Source organism: Delphinapterus leucas, chromosome 4 (genome assembly GCF_059928025.1).
Source record: "Delphinapterus leucas isolate spDelLeu-1000000601 "Yukka" chromosome 4, BTC_Dleu_Yukka2, whole genome shotgun sequence".
NCBI classification, from domain to species: Eukaryota; Metazoa; Chordata; class Mammalia; order Artiodactyla; family Monodontidae; genus Delphinapterus; species Delphinapterus leucas.
In genome coordinates, this window is record NC_143132.1 from 83,765,784 (window position 1) to 83,778,235 (window position 12,452).

Genomic DNA, 12,452 nt, shown 5'->3' on the forward strand with positions numbered 1-12,452 from the left:
GCTTAATAAAAGACAGTTGCTTCTATTTAATGGAGACCTACAGAGGCAATGAAAATACTTCATGATCCACTACGAGATGCATGACCAATAGGTGCTGGGTGAGGTCAGGCCAATTTGAGGCTTCCTAGGGCCATCTGGTGTCGACCTACCCTGATTGGTCTTCTAAGAGAGAAGACCCTAGGGGTGGAGTTTCTGGAGACCATTTCTTCTCTGCCCCCAGAGGCATATCTAAAACAATAGACATTTTGGGGGGAAGGGGAACATTAATATTTGCCATGACATTGTTTTCCCCTGAGCAGGGAGGAAGACAAAGACAGATGACATGCAGAGCTGATAGAAATGAGAATGCCAAAGCTAAGTGGGTTTTCCAAGGTTCCCAAGGGACTGGTCTGGGGCATATCATGGGGTCTCAGACTCCTGGGAGGAAGGAGGAGGAGGGTTTGGAATGTCCCCTGCCCATCGCATCATTGACACCTTGGGATACAGAAGCACCAGAAGTATGAATGTAATAACCAGAACCAGAGGCTTCCTGCTCACGGATGTGAGGGGGGTGGGGGAGGTGGACTGAAATAGCCGCACAGCACTAATAGCAGACTCTGAGAAGCCACTCCTTTTCACTGGAGTGGCTTCCTACACAGCCTTCTAAGTAATTTCTAAGCTTGTGATGATTACAGAAAGAAGAAGAATAGAAGTTACTGGCATTTGTAGTAACAGGATGAGAAAGTGCAAGACTTCCTGTTATGTGTGTGTGACAGCTGGTGATAAGTGGAGGGCCCTGCACAGGAAATCCGCTCAGCTTCTGCAATGTGACCTGCCTGAAACTTGGGCACTTCTTCAGTCTGGATGTTGATGGCAGGACAAAGGGGCACCTGGACCATGGACAACGTGGTAGAGAAGAGTTTGGAAGGGCCCCTGGCACCTTCTACAGATGAGCCCTCCCAGAAAAGGGGAGACCTGGTAGAAATCTTAAATGGGGATAAGGTAAAATTTGACGACACTGGACTCTCCTTAATTCTGCAGAATGGCCTGGAGACCCTCCGAGTGGAAAACGCTCTGACAGATGTCATCTTGTGTGTGGACATTCAGGAATTCTCCTGCCACCGCGTGGTGCTTGCCGCGGCCAGCAACTATTTCAGGTCAGCACGCCTAGACCAGAGTCAAACTGGGTGCAGGTCGTCAGGGAAATCTGTATTGACGTGAGAGCCCAGTGTAACTAGTTGGCTGTTGCACTTACGGTTTGTATATTTACTTCTGTTTGTGTGTCTATTCAAGATTCCAAAAAGGAAGCTATTAAACTTTAAAGTTTAGAATTTAAGTCATATTAAGAGAGCCTGCATCATTTAAGGGTAATGTTTATACATTATGGTGAACCTTAATGTGCATATGTCTTTGTTCCAGAGGGTGGAAAATTACCAAAGTTATGGGGATTTTCCCCCCACCACCTGACTAGTGTGTTGGAAACATAATGCTGTCTTTGTTCACCAATAGATGTAGAGAAAACAACGTGGCCACTCCAAGTTATCCAATGATCTGCTGAATATTAGGGGCTTCTGTTTAAGTGCAGTGAATGGGTAGGAAGGGAAAGCAGTTACAAAGGTGCTTTAGAAGTGAGAGGCCACTAGTTACAACAAATTCAAGGGATCTGGGTTCCACCCCACTCTGCCCCTTCCTGAGCCTGTGACTTGAGGCAAATCACTTAATGCTCTGAGTTTCTGTTTTGTCATCTGTAAGATGGGGACAATAATGCTTACCTCTTAGGATTATTGTGATAATTAAATATGAGAGGGAAAAGAGTCTCACATAGTGCCTAGCATCTCGTAGATGCTCAGTATATCTCTGTTGAAATTCTTCGCCTCATTCTGCTTAGTTCAGCTAAGAGCTGTGTATTGGGCAAAAGCTTGGGGGTAGGAATGTGGGAGAATCAGGAACCCAGTGAATTCCGCTGGATCCAGAGTTCTCCAGATCGATGTAGACATGGTGGGAACCAGTCCCCAAGGGAAATGTGGAAGCAAAAGGGTACTTGGAGAACTTGAAAAAGAAATACTCTTGTAATTCTTCTTAATAAGATTCTTCTTAACTCTTTGTTCTGGCTGAGGAAATTAAAAACTATTTACCTATGTAAATATCATGGAAGGTATTTTATTTTTTCATTTTTTGATATGCTTAGGGGAAAATCTTTGGAATTCAAAAAGCAAGGCTGACAGATTGTTGTGGGGCTGATTAGGTACCGTATGCATAGGAGGCAAGAGGATATATGGGTTTGTAGGAAGCAGGGCCTGCTATATGCCAGACAGACAGTTATCTGATTTTATTTTTGCAACAGCGTGATGAAGGTGTCTGATATGCCCTTTTACAGATGAGGAAATGTAAACCCAACATTACATATCTAGTCATTGCTGGAGCAAGGATTGGGCACATTCTAGAAATTTTTGTTTTTATTGCAATACAAACTGCCCCTAGATTGGAGGCTTTATTCCACAAGAAGTATATAAAAGGTAAAGTGTAGGCACGGCCATCACACTGGGTTCACATAGATAAACACATTATTCACTCTACCAATATTGATCATATGATTTCACACTGATCACAACCCCTTTCAGAAATGAATGAGAGTCAACTTAGCTGATGTGTTGAGCACTCACTTTCAGGTTTAATCTTTTTGTTTTGGGTCACTAGAAAACTGCTATTATAAAATATATACCCGATTAGCGATTTCATTAGCTGCTTGACCTGGCTATGAAACAGGACCACTGGCTGTGTGCTCTTGAGTACATTAATGCTTTCTCCAGTCCTGGGGTTTCTCAGTCTAAATAGAAGGTGTTTGGGCCCAGGTCCTTCCAACCCTGCTGATGTAGGGTGCTTAGGGAAAGCGTGTGCCAGCCCCAGAGGCAGCAACGGGCAACGAGAAGTTGGAGGCGGCCATGCAGTGCACGTGTCTGCCTGTGGGTGAAGAGTCTCTTCCCAAATTGCGTGGTTATGAAGGGAAATTCCTTCCATTCTCTTTTGATTCTTATTTTGGTATTTCCAAGGTGACTGTCCTCCTATAATGACCACAGTCCTGGAGACAGGATTCATTTTTCCAGTACTACTATTAAAAATAACTTCTGTTGTTGAACACTTATTGTGGGCCAGTCCCTGTGCCGCCTGTGTCACATACACTGTCCCACTTAATCCTCATGACAACCCCCCTGAGGTGGGGAGTTGTCTCCCCATTTCCAGATGAGGAACCCAAACTTGGAGTGTCTCAGTTAACGCAGTGCCCAAGTGGGATTTGGACCTAGGACTGACATTAAGTCTGACATTGCCTCACCGCCTGTCTTGCTTTGTTTCTAAGATTTTGAAAAGGGTTGGTAGCCAAGTTCCTCTTATGCTCAGACTTTGAAAGGGCAGAGAGTCTGCTCTGTCTGAGAAGCTTCTGACATAGCCCTCTGTGCTCTGGAGGGCCTGAAGCTGGTTGTAAAATTATGTAGGGTTTTTTTTCTTTATTCATTGAGAACATAAATATTTTCCACTAAGTGAACCATAGTTTATTTAACCAATCCTCTATTGATAGACATTTGGATTGTTTCGAATTTTTTGCTATTATAAACAATGTTATAATAAATAATCTTATACGTCATTTCATATGCATTCAGGAGTGTCTGGGGGTGCATTTCTAGAAGAGGATTTGCTGCATCAAAGAGAAATGTATCTGCTGTTTTAATGGATATTGCCAGATTCTTCTTAATAGGGGTTAAATAATTTTGCAATCCCCATGGCCTTGCCAAAAGAGGATGGCATCTAATTTTGGGGATTTTCCCAATCTGATAGATGAGAAACAGTATCTCAGGTTAGTTTTAATTTGTATTTGTCTTATTTTTTATAAGGTCAAACATCTTTTCATATGTTTAAGGGTCATCTGCAGTTCTATTTCTATGAACTCTCATTTCATAGCCTTTCAAACTTTTATTTATATCTTTTTTTTTTTGCGGTACGCGGGCCTCTCACTGTTGTGGCCTCTCCCGTTGCGGAGCACAGGCTCCGGACGCGCAGGCTCAGCAGCCATGGCTCACGGGCCCAGCTGCTCTGCGGCACGTGGGATCTTCCCGGACCGGGCACGAACCCGTGTCCCCTGCATCGGCAGGCGGACTCTCAACCACTGCGCCACCAGGGAAGCCCCCTCATTTATATCTTTTTCAATCAAAATTAATTTTTATCAAAGTACTATGTACAAGTAGTTAACAAAGAGTCAAATAGTATTTAAAGGCTTATAATGAAAACCAAAAATTCCTCTTCACTTCCTCTACCCTTCAGTCTTGGTCACTAGAGCCCACCATTTTCAAAATTTAGCTGTTTCTGTTTCTTCTGGTATTATATTTATATTTCTACAAAATACTCTTATACTGCTCTTTCTTCATTTCTCAGGGTTAGAAATAATTTATTAATTTTCTGGTAGGTCTGATAAGGATTTAGCACTTATACCTAACTCCCTTCCCTTCCCTATCCTCTCTCAATATAATGTTATCACATTTTTCATACATTTGGATTAAGAGTTTACATTATATCTATGAAAACATTGTTTCCTGTTGAGCCAAACTGTGTTTTATGATTATATTTTCTTTCTTGTAAACCTTGTCTTTCCTGAAGTTAGTAACTCACTCTTTTTTCCATTTGCTTAGTTTTCGGGGTATCTTTTGCTCACAGCCTCTCCACAGTGATCTTTCATGTAGTCCAAATGCATCAGAGGATCTACCACTTCTTTATCTTATCACTTCCATTACCCTATACAGCTTCTCTGAACCTGCTGCCCAGCTGTTGTCTAGCTGCATATGTAACCACGGTGGCTGTAAATAGGAACTATATTAGTAACTCAGACAATGTAGTTCCCTTTGGGGGACTATTTAAAAGCCTGCAATGAAATGAGGAATCTGGGAAAACATGTAGAGTTGAGGCTGAGAAAAGGGTGAGGGGGAATAAAGCTTAGAAAAATCGAGGGAAGCACAGATTTAACACTTATAATAATATTTTTTTAAGTGTATAAGATTACTAGTGTCTTTTATAAGATTGCTCCGAAGCTGCCATTTATGTTTTGTCTCTGGACAGGTCCCCAGATCAAAGTCATTAGAAGGGCTTGTGCATCCTGCATACAGGCCCCCACTTCCCAAATGATCTCCATTTAAGCCAGTGGTTCTGTCCATTTGCAGGGGAGCAACTCACTGCAGAATATGGCAAATTCTGATGTTGACCCATGAGGGCAACCATGCTGTGATTCCCAGGGTTGGCAGAGGGAGGGGGGTAGTGCTGATGTAGGAGAGGGGTCACCAGGCTACTCAGTCCTACGTGATGACTGGCTCTTCCTCCATGAATATATAAGCTTCCAGGCTGAGGCTGTCAACAGCAAGCTCCTTTGTTGCTGCTCCTTGGCCCCTGCCTTGCACCTCAGTACCTCAGTCTCTGGGTCTGGTTCCCTGAAGCTATGATAAGGGGACTTTAACCACTAACTACAAAAATCAAGCACAAGGCCAGGAATGGGAAGGGTATTGTGGGCACAACCTATGAATAATTATTCTATATTAACCAATTACTGGATGACAGAAAGGGGGGCAAGAGGCTACTCATAATTTCTGTTTATATGTAATCCTTTGCGTTTTCTCCATAATGACGTAAGATATCTAGAAAGGAGCCAGTAAGTGCAGGTGATAGAATAAACAAGGATGAGTTACAGCCATCTGGGTCTGTATTGAAAATCTGGCTAATGGCAAAAACATTGAGGATTGCTACTGCCACAGTGGGTACTGCTGATGAACTCAAATGGACTGATGATCGTACTTGGCATTGATTGGCACTGGGTTCTGTATTTTACACTTCAGTATTGTCCTTTTGGCAGAACCAATATGGTGGTTAATATTTAAGTACTATATATAGGTCTATAATCTCTTATCTGCAGTTTCAAAATCCCCAAAGTGCTGAAAACGGAAAAGTTTTTCATAATTTATTAGATGGCCAAATCCAACTGGAACCCCACTCATCTCCTCTTCTGAACCGAGAGGAGGCTACTTAGAGTCTTTATTATTTCACTTAGGACAACTATTCATATATTCACTGCTGAGGTGCTAATGTGTTTGATTAAGGAGTGCTGGAGGTACTATGTAGTATTCATGATATGGTAATAGCCAAACAATTCTGAATGCCAGAGCACATCCAGCTGCAAGATTTTAGGGTAAGGGATTATGGAACTTTCTGATAAAGTTAATTTTCATTCTGGTGTTGTTCTTCTACCTTTTTTCATCTGCATATTTTAATATACTTATAAACATAGTTTATGTATAATTTGCATCTTGCTTTGCACCCTTTTTTCTAATAACCTTTCCCCCATAGTGCTCCATAGTTTTCATAACTACTATTTATTTATTTATATAGCTACCATTTTTAACAGAAGCATAATATGAAAATCATTCGTCATGAATATAGGTTGCTTCCAAAATTTTGTTTTTATAAAGTATGTAGTACTAAACACCTTGTATTAAGTACTTTTCACAGCTTGGAAAGTGGAAAGGCTAACATTTTTTTTAGCATTCATTGCATGCCAGGAACTTTGTTGGATTCTTTTTCATTTAATTTAATCTTTACAATGTTGGCAATTAAATAACGACAAGTAGATAGCATTGTCTCCATTTCACCCTCCAGAGAATTCACTTTGCTAGGAAGAACGGTTTCTCTACTGGGATCCAAACTGAAAACAGACCTCTCCACTGGGCAGAAATATGGCTGTTAGGACATTTTCTGTGAAAGACCATTAACTCCCCTTCCCTGCCATGCACTAGTGTGGTCTACATAAGCTGAAAATGAGGAGAAGATGTAAAAATTATTGCCTCTGTGTGCTTGCACACACATGCACAGGCAGGATATAATAGGAACACTCACCCAGTTTGTGTCTGGGGGCTGAGCTGACAGATGCTGGTAGCAAAAACCCAGCATGCCTTAAGGTACTGGCCTGGGTCAAAGGGCTAAGTGAGAAATCAGGAGACAGGTCAGGGTGTGAGGTGAAGAGACAGTATGCTTTCAAATTATAGGACCTCAAGAACCTATGGGACATCATTGGGGCTGGAACCAATAACTGTTGATATAGTGAAAAGAACACTATCTTAAAGTTCTGTCACTGGAATTTGAGTCCAGACCCTGCCCCTTCTTGGCTGCGCAAATGTTGGAGGAATCGTTTGGCTCCTCTGAGGCTCAGCATCATTATCAACAATACAGTGAGGCTGGGCTTCCTAGTTGGCGCAGTGGTTAAGAATCCACCTCCAAGGCAGGGGACACGGGTTCAAGCCCTGGTCCGGGATCCCACATGCTGCATTGCAACTAAGCCCATGTGCCACAACTACTGAGCCCGCACACCTAGAACCCGAGCTCCGTAACAACCGCCACAAAGAGTAGCTCCCACTTACCGCAACTAGAGAGAGCCTGGCGCGCAGCAATGAAGACCCAACAGAGGCAAAAATAAGTAAATAAATAAATTTATTTTAGAAAACCAAACCAAACAAACAAAAAAACAATACAGTGAGGCTAATGATTTGTGTCTACCTTCTGGTGAGTTATTGTGAAATACACATAATAAAACAGATTCACTCATAAATTTATTTGCCTAAACATTTTATGCATGATAATAAGTCATATTTCTTAGTTCCAAGGAATGGAAATCAATTGGCTCTTTTGAGAAGGGGATGTAGGTAGGTAACTCACAGAATCCTCCAGAAGGCTGGAGTACCAAACTCAGAAAACATACAGGAGCAAGGGAGGCCAGGCAGGACCTTGGAGGCCAATGCTGGCACGGCTGTGGCCCCTGGCGCTGCTGCCACGGCAGTCTTGGGAAACTGGAGGCTGCTTCTGCTGCCTCTACCAGAACAGGTTTTCCTCTGTTCCTGCCTCTGCACCACCAGCTCCCAGTTCATAGCCTGGTGTTGGTTTAGCTGATTGATCAAGTCTGAGTTACACATGTTAGGGTATTAACTGTGACAAGCTGGAAAGTGAGCATCAGACTTTGCAGCTTCTAGATAGGGAAGTGGCTTCTGCCACAAACTACATCTCATTCGGAGGGAGATTTGCCACACCTCAGGAGGGTTTCAGATGCTGGGCAACCAAAAATTGCCAAGGGTCCATTATATGCAGCGACTATGTGACAGGCCTGCATCAGAGGCAGAATAGGGCTTAAAGTAATATGAGATAAACAAGTATTAGGGAATTCCACTGCTCTTGTCACGTATGCATCAGAGATAAGGATTCTGAGATCCTAGAAGACAAGAGGACAATTACTTGCACTTTCCTTCCTCCTCTCCCTCCAAATTGTGGGTAGCCCTGGGCATACCTGTGAGAGTATATGGCATCATCCATCATATATGGACTAGAATCAGGCTGAAAGTGTGAGCTACCACTGCAGTAGCTGGCAGTCAGCACACCCTGTAAATGTTTGACATGAATAAAAACTTGATCTTCCTCCTGCAGGTTCTGTCACTAAGTGGCATCCTGGTCAGAGCAGGAAGTCCTCAAAGAGTTGGGAGGCCATTGCACAACTTTAGAAAAGGGAAGGATGATAAAGTGTGGTCACCATAGGAAAAATTAGAAGGAGCAGTGAGAACATCCAAATGCTTCAGAATGTTGTGGATTCAATAGGTCACTCATGTGACCATCTGGACACAGATGTGCTATGCCTACAAAGTGACTCCTGCAGACCTTTCTTAGGATTGGAAGATGCTGGGCAGAGGTTGCTGCCTTAGGGCAGAAGTGCAATCAGGTCCTTTGAATTTTCAATAAAATGTAAGCTCTGTCATCTCCACCCTGGTGTCTAGAGCATATGGATCTTCTTTCAATCAAGAACAGAAAAAAATATTCTTCTCCAGTTTTTTTTTTTACATCTTTATTGGAGTATAATTGCTTTACAATGGTGTGTTAGTTTCTGCTTTATAACAAAGTGAATCAGTTATACATATACATATGTTCCCATATCTCTCTTCTCCAGTTTTGAATAATGTTCTGTGTAGCATTCAACTAAAACACAACAGAGAAATACTTTCATCATTTACATCTTAAGTTCTGAGCTTTATCCCTGCATCAAGTTCATGGATATGTAACAGTCTCTTTATGAAAATGCCTTTACAGAACTAAATTCTAATATAGTAAATGCCAAACAGTCCCTGAGAAGAGATGGCCAGATGCAGAACATCTGTGTTTTTGGTAAAACTTCCTTGGACCTCACCATCCATCTCATTGCTCAATGTTCCTGTATTAGTCAGCATTCTCTTGGTTGCAAGGGATAGGAACTCAGAGTCAAACCAGCTTAGGCAAAAGAGGAAGGTATTTGGCCACATAACCAAAGCATAGGAAGGGCCGGAATGTAGCAGAGCCCAGGAGGAAGAGGAACAAAGTCCTTGAATGCAGTCAGGGAGATTTCTTCCCATCCATTTGGCTTCTCTCTCAGGTAGGATTACTCAGGTGCACTTCTGCCTCATGATGGGGAATTTGCCTGTTGGCAGCTCTGAGACTCAATTCTCCCAGCTTTTGTTCTAGGGATAAACTGAGAGGCTAGCTTCAGTTTGAAAGTCCCCAGGAAAGACTGATTGGCTCAGCTCCATTCAATTACCCAGTCCTAGACCAATCACTGTCAGGAACATGGGGCACAATGGTCAGCCCAACTTAGCTCAGGAGTCTACTGTTGGACGAAGAGGTGAGTGTGTGTGTGTGTGTGTGTGTGTGTGTGTGTGTGTGTGAGACACAGAGAGAAAGAGAGATGTCTATAAAAAGGTGAGAGCTCCTACTTGAACCACATAGTTTGAGTGGGACCTGGGTGGGGAGAAGAGCATTTTCCAGAAAGAGAAGGAGGGGTACTGGACAAAAGGAAAAATAAATTTCCATTAAAGACAGATAACAGATCCTGGCTTACTTTTTAATTAGCCAACTTGTTATACTTCTGTATTTGCTTTGGCTGTCAGGAAGCTCAGTGCATCAGCTTTCCTTAGCCTAGGTTTCCGTGATATATTCTCCTCCTACTTTAATTCCTTAGTTCTTATCTTCTTTCTGTTGTTACTGTTTTATTTTATAATACCTCTGCTGCTTTAGTATAAGCCGTCTCAAGTTCTTTTGGAGAAGCCATTTCTGTATAAAGATAAATCCCCATTGCTATGAAAGAATATCATTTAGCCAACCTGTATGTCCTCTGCCAGCTGTAAGGATTCTTTTATTCTTTTAGTACATGTAACTTTTATGGAAAGCTTCAAGGCCACAGTAATTGCAGGAGCGCTGACACTGTTAATGACTTTAAAACACAGTCAGGGACTTCCCTAGCGGTCCAGTGGTTAAGACGCCTTGCTTCCACTGCAGGGGTACGGGTTCCATCCTTGTTGGGGAGCTAAGATCCCGCATGCCATGCGGCCAAAAAAAAAAAAAAACCAACAAAAACCACACAATCAAACCAAAAGTTGCATCATAGCTTTTTCTGAGGAGACACTCAGGGATCTATAAAAATTAATGATCAGCAGCTTTGCATATAATGACCCAGGTCTTGGGTCAAGTAAGAGCTGACTGGCATTCAAGAGATCACATCATGAAGAGCGAGCTCAGGCTTGCAGGGGGCTGGTGTTGGGGGAATTAGGGGAGGAGCAGATGCCTGGTGAATAATTCCAGGAAGGTGAGGTTGGTGGACACAGCACACAAAAGAAACAGGACAAAGAGAATGGAGATCAGGAAATTAAGGAAAGTTCTCAAATGACTGGCAGTATCCTTAAAGCTCAGGATGGCAGGTTGGCTTGGCAGACGATGTCTATTTTACAGATGACCCCGAAGAAGGAGCGGGGGAGAATTCTTAGTAATTGCTGTGAAAAGCTGCACTCCTCCCACACTTCTTCGTGTACCACTAGTGATCTGTAGGCCTTTAATTGAGGAACACCGGATCATATAACCTCTCTTAAGGTGCAAATATCTGGGGGTTGGGGGCACAAAATATTAAGCTTTCAGTACTATGGTGTTGAGTGGGTTTAGTGAAATTCCACCCACTTACCCATTCATGTATTCATTCAACTGGCACAAATTTATCAAGGCCAGGCACTGAGTGTACAAAGATGAATGAGTTATGGTTCTTGTTTGACTTCGAAATCACAATAAGTTGGAAGAGAGAGACAGGTAAATCAGTGTTTCAGTACTGGGTAATAAGGGATATGATAGAGCTCTGCTTATGGAAGGGGCATGAAATTGTTACCGACCCTTTAGAGTCATGCCCCAACAAGGGTCCTCCTGCCTGGTGTCGCTCGTGCCCATAGAACGAGACCGAGTTTGGTTCTGAAGCAAAGGAAAGGTTTATTCTTTGATCAGAGAATGGAGAAGTGCCAGCTGTCACTCTAGAGCACACACTCTCCCGAGAGGCCTTGGGTGGGGCTGCTTTTATAAGGCTCTCCTCGGAGGGGAGGGTACCGAGTTCTCACTGGGCTGGCGCAGGTGCACTGCCCACACTCCGAACTGCAGTGCAGGGCACAGCATCTCTGCACATGGCCCACCACCCTCTTGAATTGCGGTGTTGAGCGCAGCGCTTCTGCTCACAGTCTGGGAGCTGAGGTGTCCAGCCCGGTGCTTCTGCCCAGGGAACTCTAATCCGACGAGTTAGGTGCAAGGCCTCTGCACACGACCCCCTACAGGCAAACTAAGCACAAAAGAAGACGTTAGACCTTATGTTATCAGCTAGATTCCATCTTATTTTTCCCTGGGGACCCCAGTGGGCTTTGCCAGTGACAAAGTCAGACTGGAGAAAAAGCAGCCAGCGAAGGCTTCCTGGAGGAGGTGATATCTGAGCAGAGTTTTAAATGATGAGTAGGCATTGGGCCAAGGGGACCAAGAAAAGGGGAGAAAGGGAGCAGTGTTCCAGACCAAAAAAAGCCACATCTGGGAAAGTATCATGCAGCGTAAGGACAGGGACCACAGGTAGAAGATTAAAGTTGGAGTAAAGAATATGTGTGGACCAAGAAGGCCAAGAGAGATGGGCAGGGTAGGATAGCATGAAAAATTTGTTGGATTAGGATGGAGAGTGTGAAATGTACCTTACAGGAAGTGGGAAGACAGGGAAGAGTTTTTAATGAGGAGAGTGATCCAACCTCTCTGTTAACCCTTTGGGCGGTGATGTGGAGGCCCTGATAATCTAGGGAGACCCTCAGGTGGTTGCAGAAATTACAGGTAGAGGAAATTAGGTCAGAATTAAGGCTGAGGCAGTGGGGATGGGGAGACAGTCTCAAGTGACATTCTGAGTCCTCTCTAAGGGCCCTCAAGGCAGCCAGACAACAGAGAGCCGGACAGAAAAGAGGGGGGCAGCACTGGCTGGTGAGAAGGGGAGGAAGAAAGCAGGGCTGGGGGACTGGAAGACAAACTAAACTGGAAGACAAACCATACTTCTCTGAGCTTCAAGACTGGAAAGAGAGAGAGAAGGTAGTGTAATTTTA

At 43.4% G+C, this 12,452-nt stretch overlaps 1 protein-coding gene across 4 annotated transcripts in view; it reads left to right on the top strand.

Moving 5' to 3' along the window:
* The first annotated feature begins 746 nt into the window (after window positions 1-746).
* Window positions 747-12,452, top strand: part of KLHL6 (kelch like family member 6) — a 67,160-nt gene continuing 55,454 nt past the window's right edge. For 3 of the 4 annotated variants that reach the window (XR_002644214.3, XR_002644213.3, XM_022571131.3), the window contains exon 1: window positions 747-1,136. Coding sequence is in view for 1 of the 4 variants with exons in the window: in XM_022571131.3 (XP_022426839.2) it covers window positions 844-1,136 (293 nt within the window). In the remaining 3 variants the exon portion in view is untranslated. Of the gene's footprint in view, window positions 1,236-12,452 lie in introns of all 4 variants that reach the window. The other variant, XM_022571141.3, reaches the window with a different exon arrangement.